The following is a 15,845-nucleotide window of genomic DNA, read 5'->3' on the forward strand; positions in this document are numbered from 1 at the left end:
CCAACTCCTCTCTATACCATTTATTATCTCGTGTTATTTATAAAGCCGTGCCTCTATAGGTGTATATAGCCTGTATTGGTATTTAACGTTAATTATAAACGTCGACGCGTGCTGTACTGTCATTGACCGGACCAGGATGGCCATGGTGGTTTACATGGTCATTTTTCCTGTTTGGACGAAAATGCGTTGTCTCAGCCAAACAACAACAAACAACGACACAACAACGACAACACGAGATGCGCTGCGCTCAATCAATCGAAATTCATGATTGAGTGGACCTGCGAACCCCCCTCCCCTCCCTTCCCCATCCTTATTACTACTTACCATCTTTATCCTTCATTCATCGCGACTCTTCGACATCTTTCCCTTTTCTCTCAACTTTCCTCGACAAACCAAAGCTTCCATTGAAGTATCCGGAACAATCTCTCCATCGGTTGCCGATTCCATCTTCGCTACGCCTGCATTCCAACCCGCCCGTTAGTCTCATTTGCCGTCACGTTTCCTCCAATCCTGCGTTATCACGCCCACCCATACGGAACTCCCCTGTCGCAAATAACCAGAAACCCCATACCGTCCACCCTCCAATAATACAGCTGCACGACACAGCTGGCCAAATTGTTGTTGTCGTTCGAGATGGCAGACCCACTTGGTTTTTCCCACGACAATTCCATCGACAGCGTCCTCTCCGAGGGTTCTTCAGTAGGCGGTACCCCTCGTCGCGTTCATCCTGCTCGTTTTCCTAAACCTACCACGGCATCAGAGGCTCAAGGCACCCTCAAAGTCTCTCGTCTCGCATCTCCACAAGGTCGCACGCCTACTCGCACAAACTCTGGCGGTAACGATTCTATTGTGTCCGAGGAATCACCGCTTGCCAACCGTACCACCGCTTCGCGCAAAAATTCCAGTGAAAACCAAGGTGGCGGTCTTCCTCCCACGACGCCTTCTAACGTGAACGCTGGGAAGAACACCAAGGGTAGAACGTCCACGGCGCGACGTTCAAAGATGAACCGTCGCAAGTCAGTCGCCGGTATGTCAGAAGACGAGTCCTCCGCCAGCGAAGCCGAGGGGCCTGCTGGATCGGAGAAAATATTCGAAAAGGCTTTCCGGCGATACGACAAAAATGATGACGGACAGGTGAGACCCTTTTTTACTTACTTCCCATGTTATCTCTTATTGTGTGACCTCGAGACTATTATTATTATACCAGTCCGTACTAACAATCTGTATAGATTCCCATGTCTGACTTTCTACACTTCTTTGATACCCTGCAAACACAGTTGCCACCTCTATCAGAACCTCTTCTCCAACCCGATGTCAGAGAGCAGATGCTCAACATGATGTCAGGCGTCATGGCACAGTCTGACAGCCCGATATACATTAGTAAAACCGAAACGAAGGATTTCTACAGGTCGGTTGCCGGGAAAGACATCACTCAAGAACTGAACGACCGAAGACAGGGAACATTCCCGAAGGCGGGAGAGGTTTCAAGCTTTAGAGGAAGATTGGAGGCGGCACGAAGACCCGAAGACATCGACACGACCATGATGGAAACACCACGCCGGGGCTCGGCCATAAGCCCCGAGAGACGGGCACCATTCGGCGGATCCTTCGCCCGGCCTACCGGACCTCGAAGGCAACAGTCCATTGGCATCAGTCCGTTCGGTGAAATTCCCGATGATGAGCTTAGCGATCTCGGATCGGGCGAACCGAGCGCTGAACTTACTGGAAACTTTCTTGCTGCATCGACACCCGCCCAAATCTCCAAACGGCCGGGGCATGGATATTTCAGCCCTCCCGTCGCAAGCCCGACTAATTCCACCTTATCTTTTGGCGACATCTCCGCCGCTCAAGGGCTAAGGGCTGCAATGGGATCCCCTGGGTTTAATGCATCCGCGATCCTCGAACAAGACCTCGCAAACGTTCACCGAGAACTCAAGCAGAAACAAGCAGACTACGATGAGAAGGAACAAGAGCTCAACGAGCTTAAGCTCCGAGTCGATAGGAACAGAGAAGAGTTCGAAGACGAAATCATGGGCCTAAATGAAGAAGGAAACCGTCTACGAAAGGAGCTGGGAGAGAAACGAGCAGAGATTGCTCAGCTCAACAGGGACAAGGACGAACTCCGAGCCGAAGCAGCCGTCTATCTTGACCAAATTTCCGAGGCTAAAAAAGACATCGACCAGTTCCATCATCAACATGCTGTGGATCGAGAAAAGATCCTGACTCTATCCCAAGACAATCAGAAATACGCCAAGCAAGCCGCCGACGCCCTTCATCGCGTTGAAGCCCTTACAACGGATCTCCAGACAGTTATGGAACAGAAGGGAGAGATCGAGGCCCAAAGAACATCTCTCCAGAGAAAAGCCGATCTTATGACCGGGCTACACAAGCAGATCAAAGACTTACGGGAAGAACAGAAAGAGCGCGAGTTTGAGATCGATAGGCTCAGGTCTGAACTCCACAGCCGACAAATGGATATCGAAATGCTCATGACCGGCAATCCCACAAGTACCGGCGGTAGATCGAGGCTGAGTACCGGCCCGGGTACTTTGGGTTTGTTGAGCGATGAGCTGGGCGACAACGGACTCGATGATGAGGACGAAGAAGAAGAAGAGGACGAAGAAGAGGAGGTTGTAACTACCACGAAAACGATCAAACGAAAAAAGAAGCCAGCACCTCAAAAGAGAGGAGATACCTCCCTTTCCGACATTGCTTCCCCGGAACCTTTCGAAATCATCGAAAGGGTCGCAGAAACTTCAGAACGTGGTGTCCAGTGTGATCCACTCCCATGGACCGCCGAGTCGGGTACCAGTATGGAAGACGACTCGCCGATCCGGATGTTCATGACCGAAACCCAGACGGATGTCACCGTCCCCAACGGTACTTCCCTCCGAGACCACTACGAGGCTCTTGCGCCTCTTCCTCCCCTACCGGTTATCGAATTCTCGATGGACGAGGAAGGGCTCCAAAAAATCAGCGACTACGAAGAGCTCGCAAAGGAGGCGGAACTATCACGCAAGCAGCTCCGTGAACTCAGCCAAGCTATTGGGGTACAGGCCGAAGTCATCGAGCGACTCAAGATGCTCGGTGAAGCCAATGCCACCCACAAAGTTCGCAAGGTTGTTACCGTCGTTGAGAAAGTCATGCCGGGCGAAAACCCAATCGCCTATCTCAACTACGCCACCTTTTGGCTCCGAAACTGGCTCTACTACACCTTCAGACGCCAGTTTTATAAGTCAGAGAAAGGGGACGAGTGGGCAGATTTCCTGGCTTCTCACCCCCAGCCAAATATGAACGCCGTCGCCACATTGCTCGTTCTCTTCATTTTGATCTTCTTGATGGCCTACATGTCCTTCAGCCTTCATTTGCAGAAGAATCGCCAGGACGCTGCGTGGAAACAGCTGAACACTTTGAAAGGGTATCCGAGGAATCCTGGGACGTCTGGGCCACTCTTCGGGAGTAGAGCTTGGAGAGTTTTCAAGTACGATCTCCAGAGGGCGTTGTACGGACAAGTCAGGTTCCCCGTTTGATAGAAAGACTTTTTTTTACCGTGGAGGCTTATCCGAAAAAATAAGGAACCCATGCCTCCAAACTATATTTTTAATATTCGGTTTGTTTGCATATCCGGGAGGTTATAAACTTTCGTTTCGGGGCGACTTTATGAGGAATGATATTATGGAAACCGGCCTTTATTCCTGTTTCATTTTTTTCACCTGCTGTAATAAAACCCCCTGTTCCCTTTTCTTGGTCGATCGTTGTGGGAGTTAAAGGAGGATCGGTTTTCGAGGCTTTTTGTTTTGTACCTTGCGTGCGTGTTAAAAGGCAGCTTTTCCGGCGGCGTTTCATTGCGAGCCTTCCTTCTGTTGCTTAGGCTCCCCCCTTTCGTATATCCGTTCCATTAGCGACTTCCCCGGTAGAAAGTTATGAGATACATTCTGTTGCAACCAAGCTTCTCCTGTTGAATTCAGTGGAGACTTCGTGCACAATTTTGTGAACTAATGTCATTGCATAAATCTAAATATCATCCGCGGATTCATGAATCCATCCAACAATACGGACGTATATTCCGTACCTATGCCGACTGCAGAATCACAACCGAAAGACTCACAAAATTAAAAATAACAGTAACGGTAATATCTACGTGTGTATACGCTAATCCCAAACACCCATTCCGAACTCCCCTTTCCCCCCTTGGCGCCACAGAAACCATGTATACATATACCAGTATCTACCTCCCCGCAACCCCCCACCACAACACCCCGGCTCCCAAAACCACACATCCCAAAAATGTAAGCCCATTCGCCGTCGTAGCCATTAATATCGCATACCCCGCTATCCACTCCTTAACCTCAGCGTTATACCTCTTCGCCTTCCAGTCTTTATCTAACGGGAACGGCGGGTTCAGTCTAAAATCAGTTTCATCGCCACTGCTTACCGTTTTTGGAGATTTTATCCCCGGCAGGGAAATATGGAGTCCTACGGGTTTGTGGTCTGAAAATCTGATCGCTGGGATCGAGGTGTATTTATGGACTTTTATGGAGCCTTGTTGTTCTTCCGAGCCGGGGTTCGAGGGGAGCCAGAGGATGCGGTCACACCATGATGGCCAGCGGTTTGGAGACCAGTCGTAGATATCTTCGTGGGATTTTTGGCGCCTGTCACCGCTGCTACCACCGGCTTCCGCGTCTTCTAGGAGGGATAGGATATCTTCGAGGTATTTATACGTTGGAGGGAAATCAATCGGTGCTTCTGTTAACCCGTGAAGTGTATTCCCCGCAATTCGTTCACGGGTTAACTGATCCCGTTTGAAAAACTCTGCGAAGTGCTCTGTTCTTCTGGGGAAATGTTTGAAATCCTCGGGCGTAGGGGATGTATGTGAAGTTCTGTAGTTCAGGTCACCCATGACCAGGAGGTGGGTGTTTGGGTGGTATATCCCCGATATCGAAGGTGAAGAAGATGAATCCGTCGTGTTTTCGGAAAGCAGTGGGGTTTCTTCTGACGATGTGATATTGATAACCGGTGCCGTTCGAACAGTTGTTTCAAAGACTGTACCCCTCGAAAGGGTTTCCCAATCCCTATTCCGATCTGTACAGCAATGTTCATGCGCTGAGAGATGGGTAGCTACGATCGTAACATTGATATCATCATCCCCCTCCTCACCACCAGAATACCCAAACCTAGCCGCCACGGCCCCCTTGTTCGCCATACCCCAAACTCCAAACCCGACAGCTCCAAACCGTAAATTCTTAACCCTTTCACTCCTTCTCCCGAAGATGAATAACGCCGTCATACCAACCGTATAGCGTCCTAACTCTACATACTCGGACGGGAAATTTGGATTCGTAGAGTGGAAGTACTGAGCCGCCAGATGGGGGACGGAACTCCATTGGTCTAGGTAGGGGGAGAGATAGTCTCCACCAAGGAAGCTATAGGATATTGGAGCGAATTCTTGGAGACCTATGGCGATTATTTCGGGTGGTGGGGAGGATGGGTCGAGAGCGGAGAAGAGGTGGGTTGCGAGGATGGAGGGGGTGATTAGGAGGCGGGCGCAGTTGAAAGTGAAGAGGTAGATTGGGAGGGAAGGTGGGGATGACATGGTTGGAGGTTGTTGCGGTGGAGAAGGAGGAAGGAAGGTGTAGATGTTGGAATCGATGACGTCTGAGGGAGAAGTAGAATGTGTTGATTTTGTGGTAAGGACGACTGTGCAACACAAATCCCTGATCCAACTGAATACCTTAAGCTTCGAAAGAGAGTCGACTCAGCCTTGCTGGCATGCACGCCAGATGCGAGGCCAGAGCTAACTAGGGGAGTATTCTCACTTTTCTGAGTTCTAACCTCTTTCCAGACCTATGGGTTTTATTTTACGTTCCAAACCGGGCAATTTACCATTTAAAGCATCGGATTCACGTTACAAGATTTATTGCTTAGTACTATAGCAGCATATAGTGTTCATCTTGAAACACCCTATACAAGAAACACAGAGGTGTACCGGATCGCCCGAAGCTGAAGAATTTCTATCAGCCGTATTTTGAGTTTGCCGTTCGCTCATGGTTCTAAAATGTTCTGAAGATTTGAGTCATGTATATCGTTGTGAGGCATAATAGGCTAATTTTTATATACTTACTCCTGGCTGTTAATTGTATATTAGATATAAAAAGACTTTAGGTCAGAATCCGATATTATATTAGTTTGGCTACTGCACCCCGTCCAAGACCGCAAGGCTTTAGATTTTGGTTCTTATATTAAGCAATCGGGTAATTCTTTACTTTTCGATCTGCGAGATTCATTTCTTCATTTCCTTTTCTTTTTATTTCCCAAGCGGGTTCCTTTTTTTATATCTTGCAATTTGTCGAGTCGCATTTTGAATATTCCATTACCTTTCTCCTCAACCTTGTGGATTCGAGGCTGCCGAATTATCTCATACCTTTGATCAACCGGTCTAGCATTCACATATTACCATAAAAAATGACAACCGCAACAATCACAATGCACCCCCAAACCACCGCCACTACCGCCACCACCACAAACTGCCAAAGCACAAGCGGACGCGCAATCATCCGCTCAACCTCAGAACGTCAGACCCTAAACTCCCTCGTCCGCGCATCCGCACTTTTCAAAACTGCGTATGAAGACGGAATCCTCTTCGAAGATGCATCAAAATATAAAGAAGAAGCATACTTTATCGCATACTTTGCCGATAGTTTTAGAAAGAGAGCTAGAACGCTGTCGGATCTTGATGTGGTTTTGTTGAGTTATCCGAGTGCTAAGGTTGCCGGTGGGTCTCCTTATTCGAATGGTGGTGCTGCAAGTTCCGGAGGGAGGCCTGGTTCTTCTTCTTCTTCCGTGGGTAGCGGTGGACAGCAGCCTCAGGTTACGGCTACACAAGCTTCGACACCATGGTATCATGCTAGGATCCTAAACGGACCGGCGGAATTCTCAGAAAGGGTAGTAGCAAATCATAAAGCCATCGTTGAAATCAGCGAACAATTCATCAATAAGATGAAATATCCAACTCTACTCTTCAATACCACCACCACCACCACCACAACCGCCACCGACGACAAGGAAGCAAAAGCGGAAAAGGAAAAGGAAGCCGCAGGTCTAAAACAAAAATACCTAAAAGAAGGAACACCGGCAACAGACACCGAGAAACAAACTATAATCCGTGGGTTATATAGATTGTGGCTAATTTCTCTAGTATATGGCGCAAATACTATCCCAGAGCCTGGGGAGAGAAATGTAGATTCGGATTTTGGACGGATGATGGCGTGCTATCGATGCCTCGGCGGGTTGAAGTATTGGGATGTGAAAGTGATACAGGTATTAATGGCTTTTCTGTTGAAAGAGTTGAAACCGGTGTTTTGGTATTATAAGAGGATAGAGAAGGTGGTGAACGATGGGGTTTTGAAAGGTGATTTTCCGGAGGCGGTTGCGGAGGGTATGTATTCTTCGATTTCCATTGGATTTGAAGTTGAATTCATCATGAGAATAGGAAACTAACATGTATCCTTTCATTATCAGAAATATACACAGATCGTTACTTCAACACCTTCATGACGACAGAATTCCCACATAACGCCGCATCATGGCTTAACCACTCCCCAAAACCCCTCCTCCTGAGCGAAAGATTCTCCACCCTTTCCTCCGTCATCAAATCCACAACCCCAAAACGTCCAAACGAAGAATCCCTCCGCTTCTTCCTCGCCAAGGACGTCCTTAAATGGCACGCCCGCGAACTCCAAAACCCCTGGTCCGTAATCTCAGGGAATGAATTCTCAGAGAACGTCCCGTTGAGACCCCTGTGCAGATTAGCTGGCGACGGGTTAGGCCACAAGCTCCCTGATACGGCTACTCCAGCGGTTAAAAAGTCTGCTTGGTTGGTGGTTGAATTGGGGAGACAGGAGTCTACGGAGACGGACTTTTGGGGAGCGGTTTGGGATGACGAGAGGTTACGGGGATGGGGTTATTGTCTTCCAAAGTTTGAGGAAGAAGGTTCGGGGAAGAAGGCTTGGAAGGGGCATTTGAGGAGGTTGTCCAGTAGGTTGAAGTTGCACTGATGGAGTCCGGGGGAGGGATATATCCTGGTCATGTATATATGGAATACTACGCAAATCTTGGGTCAAGGAGTTTTATAGGATGCATTTTTTGTTATTTATCTGGGATGTTTGTTATTCTTCCCGTGGCTTTCATATACATTTTTTTCATTTAAGCGTATAGCCAAAATATCAACTATATCGTATTTTGTTTAAATATAAAAATCGTGTTGTAGATGTTGCATATTTCCGTAGTCTTTAAGCTTCCCACCGAGAAATCCAATCCCTGGAGGGCACATTTTACCCGCAGGATAACTCTGGCCTACCGTTTGGGTTTAAGTTGGATAAAACCGCTTAAACGGGAGGCTAAAATGAAGATGTCTGTTGATCTTATGGTTATCGCTATATCGTGAATTTCCCCAATCAACACCGCCCCAGTCGTATAGCTATATTGGATACGGTAATAACGACATTAGCGGGGAATTTAAAGAACAGCGGCCCAAACTTTCCTTCGCGACGCATGCAACCTTATTGGCGGTGATGATCGGAGGGATTAAGACCCAGGAAGAATGGCTTAAGGGTGGTAACACAGAGCCCTATAAGATCTTTTGCTTTTCGATATTGTGGTGGCTTGACATGTAGTTAATTTTTGCTCAAGAGCCTAGGAATGTGCATCATGAATTCTTGGTCGACGATCATAAAGCCTGCTAGTCCGGTTTCATCAGTCGTTCCCGCATCGAAACTTGTCTGTCAAAGTGGCGAGAAAATGGCGCAAGGACGCTTTCCACCCCTTCGAAATTCTATCATTCCGTGCCGTCGCGATGGAGGAACCAAGCAGGGGACGTTAATCAAGTTGGAAGGTGCGAGCAAATTGGGGTACAAGTCAACCCATGGCGTCGACGGCATCCATCTTGTCCAAACCTTGAGGGTTTTGCGGGAGAGGTCATTGCCTGGCGGGGTCCCCTCGAGCGCAAGATAACTTACTTAAGGGACTTTTGGGGTTCTCCATCGATGTGCCCCGGGGAGAAACCATCAGTTGAAACTCTATCGGCGGTCTCGCTTCTCGGAATAATTCAGCTGTGCAAGAGCTGAATGATGTGCATTGAACCTGGCTCGACTTAATATTCCTACCGTGTGTTGCATGCTGGTCGCCATGAAAGCTCTTAACAGGGTGCCGAGGAAAAGGAGTGTGAACAACAACAAGATTTCTGAAATAACAAATGATCGCAGGCTGCTAAATGTTTTTCTTTGGTGGTATGTGGGATTCTGATAATGCCAATATTGGATGATTTATAATTCGCTCAGCAGGAAAATGGAGCCGTGCAATCGGATTTCGAAGTCGTCGCCGCCATCGCTTGACGGTGATATGGTACCTTCGACGCCTCCCACGCAAGTTACCCTGCTAGTTTCTGCTGCACTGCTGCAGCTAGTATCCCCACAGATGTGACGATTGTCGAAGAGCTCAGGATAATTAAGCCCACGCCTTTGGGTTTAAGCAGGTTCCCCCTTGTTTGCTTCTGGTGTCTGTGGTCTTTTTTTTTTTTTTTTTTTTTTTCCTGTCGCCCTTTCTCTTCGGACATCGGGATGTCGTTGTCGTCGCAGAGCGCAGGCAGTCAGGCATCGCATTTGCAGGTTTTGATAGTTTCACTTGCACTTTGCAGCGTTGTCCTCTGCTGGACAATTCGCCAACACTCAGTCACGATGATCGCTGGTGAGAAAGTCAAGCCATCCCAGCGACTTGTGCGAGAACGCCCAGGGCCAAGGCGATGAGATATGCCTCTTCTTCTGTTCCGAATACTAGTTTGAGCGTCTTTGTGCCGATGGTAACCCAAAGTTTCTCGTACAGGTCCGTCAGAGTAGGGTTTTCGAGCTCATATGCCCTGTGGCCTCTGGGTGGAGTGGGAAGTGTCTTTGGGATAACTTTTTGGTGCCTTAGCTTATCCCATCGAGACCGGCCGGGTCCACTTGTCAGTTTCGCGAGACTCCACAGTGCATGGGACAGTTCATCAAGACAAGTTTTGGAGGACTATTTTATAGAAATCCCGCCAGTCCCTGAAAAACAAAAGAACCACAAAAGGCGACGATCCCTGGTGCTGTTTTGCGACCCGTTTCCCCACGCCTGTCCACGCAGTTTTCATGCATGCATGTTTTTCTGCATAAGTCCCATGTTTGGATGGATGAACCTGATCAGAACGAGAAGTAGCGGAGGTACTTCCATAAGTACCATTAGAGAAGGGGTACCTGGGAGTTAGCTTGGGTGCTTCATGTATTTCAGTCGATAATTCGAAAGAAGGCTGGTGGGGACTTTCGTCATATGCAGGACATGAGGAATGCTTACAGGTGGCATTTCAATGTCAGCTTCTGTACAAATAATTGTATCACAAAATTTTTGATAGCTGAGAGGAAATGCAACAATTCTGTTGGAATCGAGGCCGAGCCTTTCCTGCAGGTATCAAACAGCTTGAAATACTTGTGGTTGGATGATTGCTACAGGGAGCTGATTGGGACGCATCTCGTTACCCCAATCCATCTTTACTCATGCAGACTTATGCATCTCCCCCCATACTTTTGGGTCAATCCATTCGATCAGCTGGAGTCTTTACAGCTTTCCCATTAGTTTGGCGGTGGTGTGTAGCTGTGTTTAGTAGCTGAAACTGATGGTGCAGTGGGGTGAAGCTTGATTAAAACTGACATAAGAGTTTTGATATCTTGATGGCTGACACCCATCCGTAGACTCGGCCTTCTAGACTTGCCGACTCGGAGATATCGTTTTGGTGTTTAAATCTGGTAGTCTAGAATATGAACCACAGAACCGGCGAGCTTCCAGAACAAAAGAACGTAATGTAATGTATGTAAGAGCATGCACACGTTAGTAAGTATCATGTAATGAGATTCGAAGTGTGGTGTTGTACGAAGCCGGATCGATCAGTGTCCGCGCTTATCGGGAGACGTTTGCCATCCCTGCGTGCACGTTCCTCGATGAAGCTTTCCATCCCACATCGGCTGGAATAATTGTCGTCATTCTTGACTAATGTGTATCTAAATTTCTTTTCGCCCCTCACTGTTTCCTCAATTCTACGCAAGATACCCTTGCTGGCTAGCCTGTGTCGGAGGCTGCCTCGGTTGTCGATGACAAAGTCGCGCCAGCACTTACTCTTCATTATATCCGGAACCACTATAGCAGCCCACGCACCGAGCCCTTTGGCGTAGATAAGACACATATTGCATTTGTCGAGTCTGTATGCCCGGAAGACCAGACCCGACACGAAAGCAAACATAGGTTAGGGGAATATCTGTCCCCTAGTACTGCACATGCATCCCAGGCTGACTAACCTGTTCTCACTTCCCCAAAATTACAGAGTTTGGATCCCGAACGTTTCAATATGTCCAACGTTCGGAAGCGCCAAAATGCGAAGATCTCCAAAGCCGAGGAGCCTATTGGTGCTTCCGAAAATAACAGCGTTGGCTCCACCGAACCGGTGAGTCCCGAGGTTGACCCGGGCACACCGAACGGCAATGATGAAGAATACGAAGCCGCGGAGTTGAGCGACGTTGTCAAGTATGGCAAGGACAAGATCAAGAAATCAATCAGTAAACATCGCAAACACAGTCACCACACGCTCGTTTTTATTATAGGTGGTCTCGTGGGAGTGCTGGTAGCGATATTCTTCCTGAAACAACAAGACATCGTCCAACTTCCAGATTTTAATCTTGAAGCTTTCACAGACGTCCTGCCAATTGCAATTCTAAATGAAGCTAGAGATATATCAAACCGCCAGAAAAATGCCGTCAACTATGATTCCTTCGCCATTGGACTCCGGATGAAGGAAGAAGGCCTTGAGTCGCACTTCCCGGTAGTGATGGTCCCCGGTGTCATCTCCACGGGCCTCGAAAGCTGGGGAACAAGCGCCAAGTCGCTCCCGTATTTTAGGAAGCGTCTCTGGGGATCCTTCACCATGATGAGGGCCCTTATGCTTGATAAGGCGCTGTGGAAGGAGCACATTATGCTGAATAAAACGACGGGCTTGGACCCTGATGGTATCAAATTGCGTGCCGCTCAAGGGTTCGATGCAACGGACTTCTTTGTCACCGGATATTGGATCTGGAGTAAAATACTCGAGAATCTGGCAACTCTAGGCTATGATCCGACGACTTCATACACCGCATCGTACGATTGGAGGTTATCGTACATCAACCTAGAAAAGCGGGACCAATATTTCACTAGGCTAAAGACCCATATAGAAATCGCGAAGAAGGTGCACGGGCGTAAGTGCATATTGATCTCGCATTCGATGGGTTCCCAAGTCGTCTTTTTCTTCCTAAAATGGGTCGAAGCAATGGGCGAAGGCTATGGGAACGGTGGCAAAAGCTGGGTCGAGGAGCATATAGACTCTTTTATCAATATTTCAGGCAGCATGCTAGGTGCTGTGAAGGGGATCACGGCAGTAATCTCCGGGGAAATGAGAGATACGGTTCAGCTAAATCAGTTCGCTGTATACGGACTGGAGAAATTCTTTTCCAAAGAAGAAAGAGCCGAGATTTTAAGATCAATGCCTGGGATATCCAGTATGATCCCCAAAGGAGGAGATGTAGTCTGGGGAAATCTCACTTGGGCACCGGATGACCGGGAAAACCAGACAACGAGCTATGGGAACTTTCTCAAGTTTAAGCGCGTCAATGAAACGGATGAGTTTACCAGAAACATGACAATAACGGGAGCAATCAACCACCTACTTGAATTCTCAGAACCATGGTTCCGAGATCAACTTTTGGGCAGCTATTCCCACGGGGTTGCTTGGTCGGTTCCTGAAGCGAGGGAGAACGAAGCAGACCCCAGGAAATGGATCAATCCTCTTGAAGTTCCTCTACCATACGCACCTAGCATGAAGATATACTGCTTTTACGGTGTTGGCAAAGGTACCGAAAGGAGCTACTATTATGCACAAAACCCGATAAACGATAGCTTTATACAATCCGTCATCGATCATACGGTAAATATACCGGAGGAGGAAACCGATCATGGTGTGATGACGGGTGAAGGAGATGGAACTGTGCCCTTGCTAAGCATGGGATTCATGTGCTCGAAGGGATGGAAGATGAAACGATTTAACCCAGCAAAAATCCCCATCAAGACGTTCGAAATGCTTCACGAGCCGCAGACTTTCGACATGCGAGGTGGTCCCAATACGGCGGATCACGTCGACATTTTGGGAAGACAGCAGTTGAACGAATTGATATTACGGGTCGCCGCGGGGAAAGGCGACTCTATACCCGAAAAGAAAATATCGAAGATTGACTTGTATTCTTCTCGAGTCGATCTTGGAGGGATGGAAGAGTAAAGCATGTATTTTTGTTGAATTTTCCTTGTTTTCCTCCTTGGGGTATATGCGCTATTTCTGAGAAACACCTGCTCTACTGAGCATGGTAGGGTTGAATCATGGATGGAGATTTTTTTGTTAATCGGGATGTTAAAACTTGGGCGGCGGAAACTTTGTCTATGTATATACGACCTGCTTTTTCCTGAATTGGTTGAGATTAGAATGGAGCATTAGCATCGAAGGCACGGGTTTGAATTGATTTGCAATTTGTGGTATTTGTTGGGTTTTATCTCGGATAGACGAAGGCTGCAGGAAAACAACCAAGATCATGCTTGCACGTGTCTGTCTGTCGGCGCCGGCCTAGATGTTGGAAGGCTAAGAAATTTCTTTTAGTCCTCGAGTCGCCAGTAAAACAGTCCTCGGCCGTAGATTGTAGAAATACGGGAGGATATAAAAAATACGTAAGGGGAATGTTTAACTTGAATTAAAAACTGTCAGTGTAAAATGAGCTTAAGGGGGAGCTCCATAGATGAAATATTTTAGCTTGGTCGAGCCAGCCAGCCGGCATACGCGGTACATACATATACGGACTAAAGCAGGCTTCTCCCGCGGCAAATGCTTGAATATATTATAGTATACTTCCTTCTTTCTGGGACGGTATAGGTATAATAATACACAATCAGCTGACTGGTTGGAGCAGAGGTGCATTTATGCTGGATCGAATCAGATATATACCCAGAAAGCCCTCTCCGCTCACTCGACAGCGAGACTATACACCTACTCCTTCCCACGCTTCCTATTGGCATATTATATAGAACATCAGTTTTAGCTTTCGGATTCCCCACTTGGCCTTGTTATATGCGGCATTATTGATATCGCTCCGGCCAGGGCACTGTCAAAGGAGGTATCATCATTTTCTGGTCCAAAAGAAGGATCAGACGAATTTTGGTTTATTTTTTTTTCTAGAGGAAAAAAAAAAGACCAGATAGATATCCCAGAAGCAGCTTTACCAGGCCTCAAACGTCGTCATCACAGGGCCCATTTTTCTTTTTTTCTTTTCTTCTTTCTTCCTCAAAGTCCAACAGTTAGGAATTGCGATATAGCAATTTTCTCTGTCTTGGAAAGGCTTCCTGCAAGAGATCCGGAAACCAGCGTCATTCCAACGATCCAGCTCGTTTTCGACTAACGGCTGACCAGCACATGGTATCGGAAACGGAGTAGTCAGCCTTCGAAAGACAATCTAGGTTGAAGCTATACTGCATATTACGATACCCGATCCCTCCAACACATTATAATATTTGGGCCAACAGCTGGTACTTCGAGTACATTCAGACCTTGAAGAGACACCATCAGCTTTGACATACATTGTCACCTACCTGACGCTGATTAAAAAAATATTCGATCGAATCGGGAAATCGGAGGGAACTTTTGGAACGACGCCCGCCGACCTATTAGCTTCGTTTTCCCATCGCCTCTAACGGCCTTCTTCTAATTTCTGCTCGACGACGTTGTATTCGATTCCCCTCATTGTGCCCAGCTAGCAAAACAAACCAATAGCATAGCACTTAGCACTTGCCCATTTCTATCGCAAGATCCCGTGCACCCCATCATTGCTCTGATCCAACTTCCTAGCCTGAGCGAAGAAATCAAAAGGCAGCTGCTACTACCAAGTGCTATACTGTCACATCTATTATAGCAGAGGATCAAGCGGGAGTTACATACCAAGCAAACATCATCACCACCATCATCATTTAGCAGCCGTTCGAACTTGCAGTCGGAGCCGATCCGATCCAGTCCAATCCGGTCACTGCCTTGCACTGCACTGTACTATACTGCACTATACTGCACCATTACTGCGTGCGTGTGTGTGTGTGTCTCTGTTTGTTTGTGTGTGTGTGTATGTGTATGTGCTCATTGCTTGCTTTCGTCCATCCATCCATTGACGAAGACAGACCATATTGTCTCATACAATACAAACTAAAAACCAGCATCAGCACCGAGCGAGTACCACTCTCTGCCTGACTAGGGCCGCTTGTCTCGTTGGAGTTTGTGCTAGCACCGACCACACCTTTCCCCTTCGCCTGTTTGGTGCAAATCAAAAGCAGGGCCAGCTGTCTTGCCGCCGTCAATTTTTTCCCCCAAGCGTCACTGCACTTTCCATTCGCCTTCGATAAATTGTCTTCGCTGGGCTCCGACCTTCTTCTCCCCTCCTCCAACCTCCGTCTCCGTTGGACGTGACATTTCTTTCTTTTCTCCTTCACAAAAAATTCAAGAGCCTCCAAATCTGGTCGGTTGCCCAGCTCCACTTCCCACTGGATCCGAAAAATATCTGGGCGGATGCTTTGAAGGGCAGATGAGATATCCAAAACGACCGGACTGGAAGGTTTTGCCGCTTTTCGCCACTCTCCTTTGAGGACCCTTTCACCTGGACCGCTTGATATATTCCAACCACTCTTAGCTGATCAACCCTTTGGGCTCTTCTGGACTCGGACTCGGA

General features: G+C 47.7%; 4 protein-coding genes across 4 annotated transcripts; 3 read left to right on the plus strand and 1 right to left on the minus strand.

Moving 5' to 3' along the window:
• Nucleotides 1–633: 633 nt before the first annotated feature.
• DFL_006857 (uncharacterized protein) lies at nucleotides 634–3,530 on the plus strand (the record flags this gene model as incomplete). Its single annotated transcript, XM_067636347.1, has 2 exons — nucleotides 634–1,134; nucleotides 1,230–3,530. The coding sequence occupies 2 exons, from the start codon at nucleotides 634–636 to the stop codon at nucleotides 3,528–3,530; spliced, it is 2,802 nt and encodes a 933-aa protein (XP_067487974.1).
• Nucleotides 3,531–4,228: 698 nt separating this feature from the next.
• On the minus strand, nucleotides 4,229–5,593 carry DFL_006858 (uncharacterized protein; the record flags this gene model as incomplete). Its single annotated transcript, XM_067636348.1, has 1 exon — nucleotides 4,229–5,593. One exon carries the CDS (start codon nucleotides 5,591–5,593, stop codon nucleotides 4,229–4,231), a length of 1,365 nt encoding a protein of 454 aa, XP_067487975.1.
• An 890-nt stretch (nucleotides 5,594–6,483) lies between these two features.
• On the plus strand, nucleotides 6,484–8,054 carry DFL_006859 (uncharacterized protein; the record flags this gene model as incomplete). The annotated part of the gene is made up of 2 exons (XM_067636349.1): nucleotides 6,484–7,435; nucleotides 7,519–8,054. The coding sequence occupies 2 exons, from the start codon at nucleotides 6,484–6,486 to the stop codon at nucleotides 8,052–8,054; spliced, it is 1,488 nt and encodes a 495-aa protein (XP_067487976.1).
• Nucleotides 8,055–11,413: 3,359 nt separating this feature from the next.
• On the plus strand, nucleotides 11,414–13,369 carry DFL_006860 (uncharacterized protein; the record flags this gene model as incomplete). The annotated part of the gene is made up of 1 exon (XM_067636351.1): nucleotides 11,414–13,369. One exon carries the CDS (start codon nucleotides 11,414–11,416, stop codon nucleotides 13,367–13,369), a length of 1,956 nt encoding a protein of 651 aa, XP_067487977.1.
• Between the last annotated feature and the right edge of the window lie 2,476 nt (nucleotides 13,370–15,845).

This window comes from Arthrobotrys flagrans (assembly GCF_004000055.1).
Source record: "Arthrobotrys flagrans strain CBS H-5679 chromosome Unknown unitig_8, whole genome shotgun sequence".
Taxonomy (NCBI): Eukaryota; Fungi; Ascomycota; class Orbiliomycetes; order Orbiliales; family Orbiliaceae; genus Arthrobotrys; species Arthrobotrys flagrans.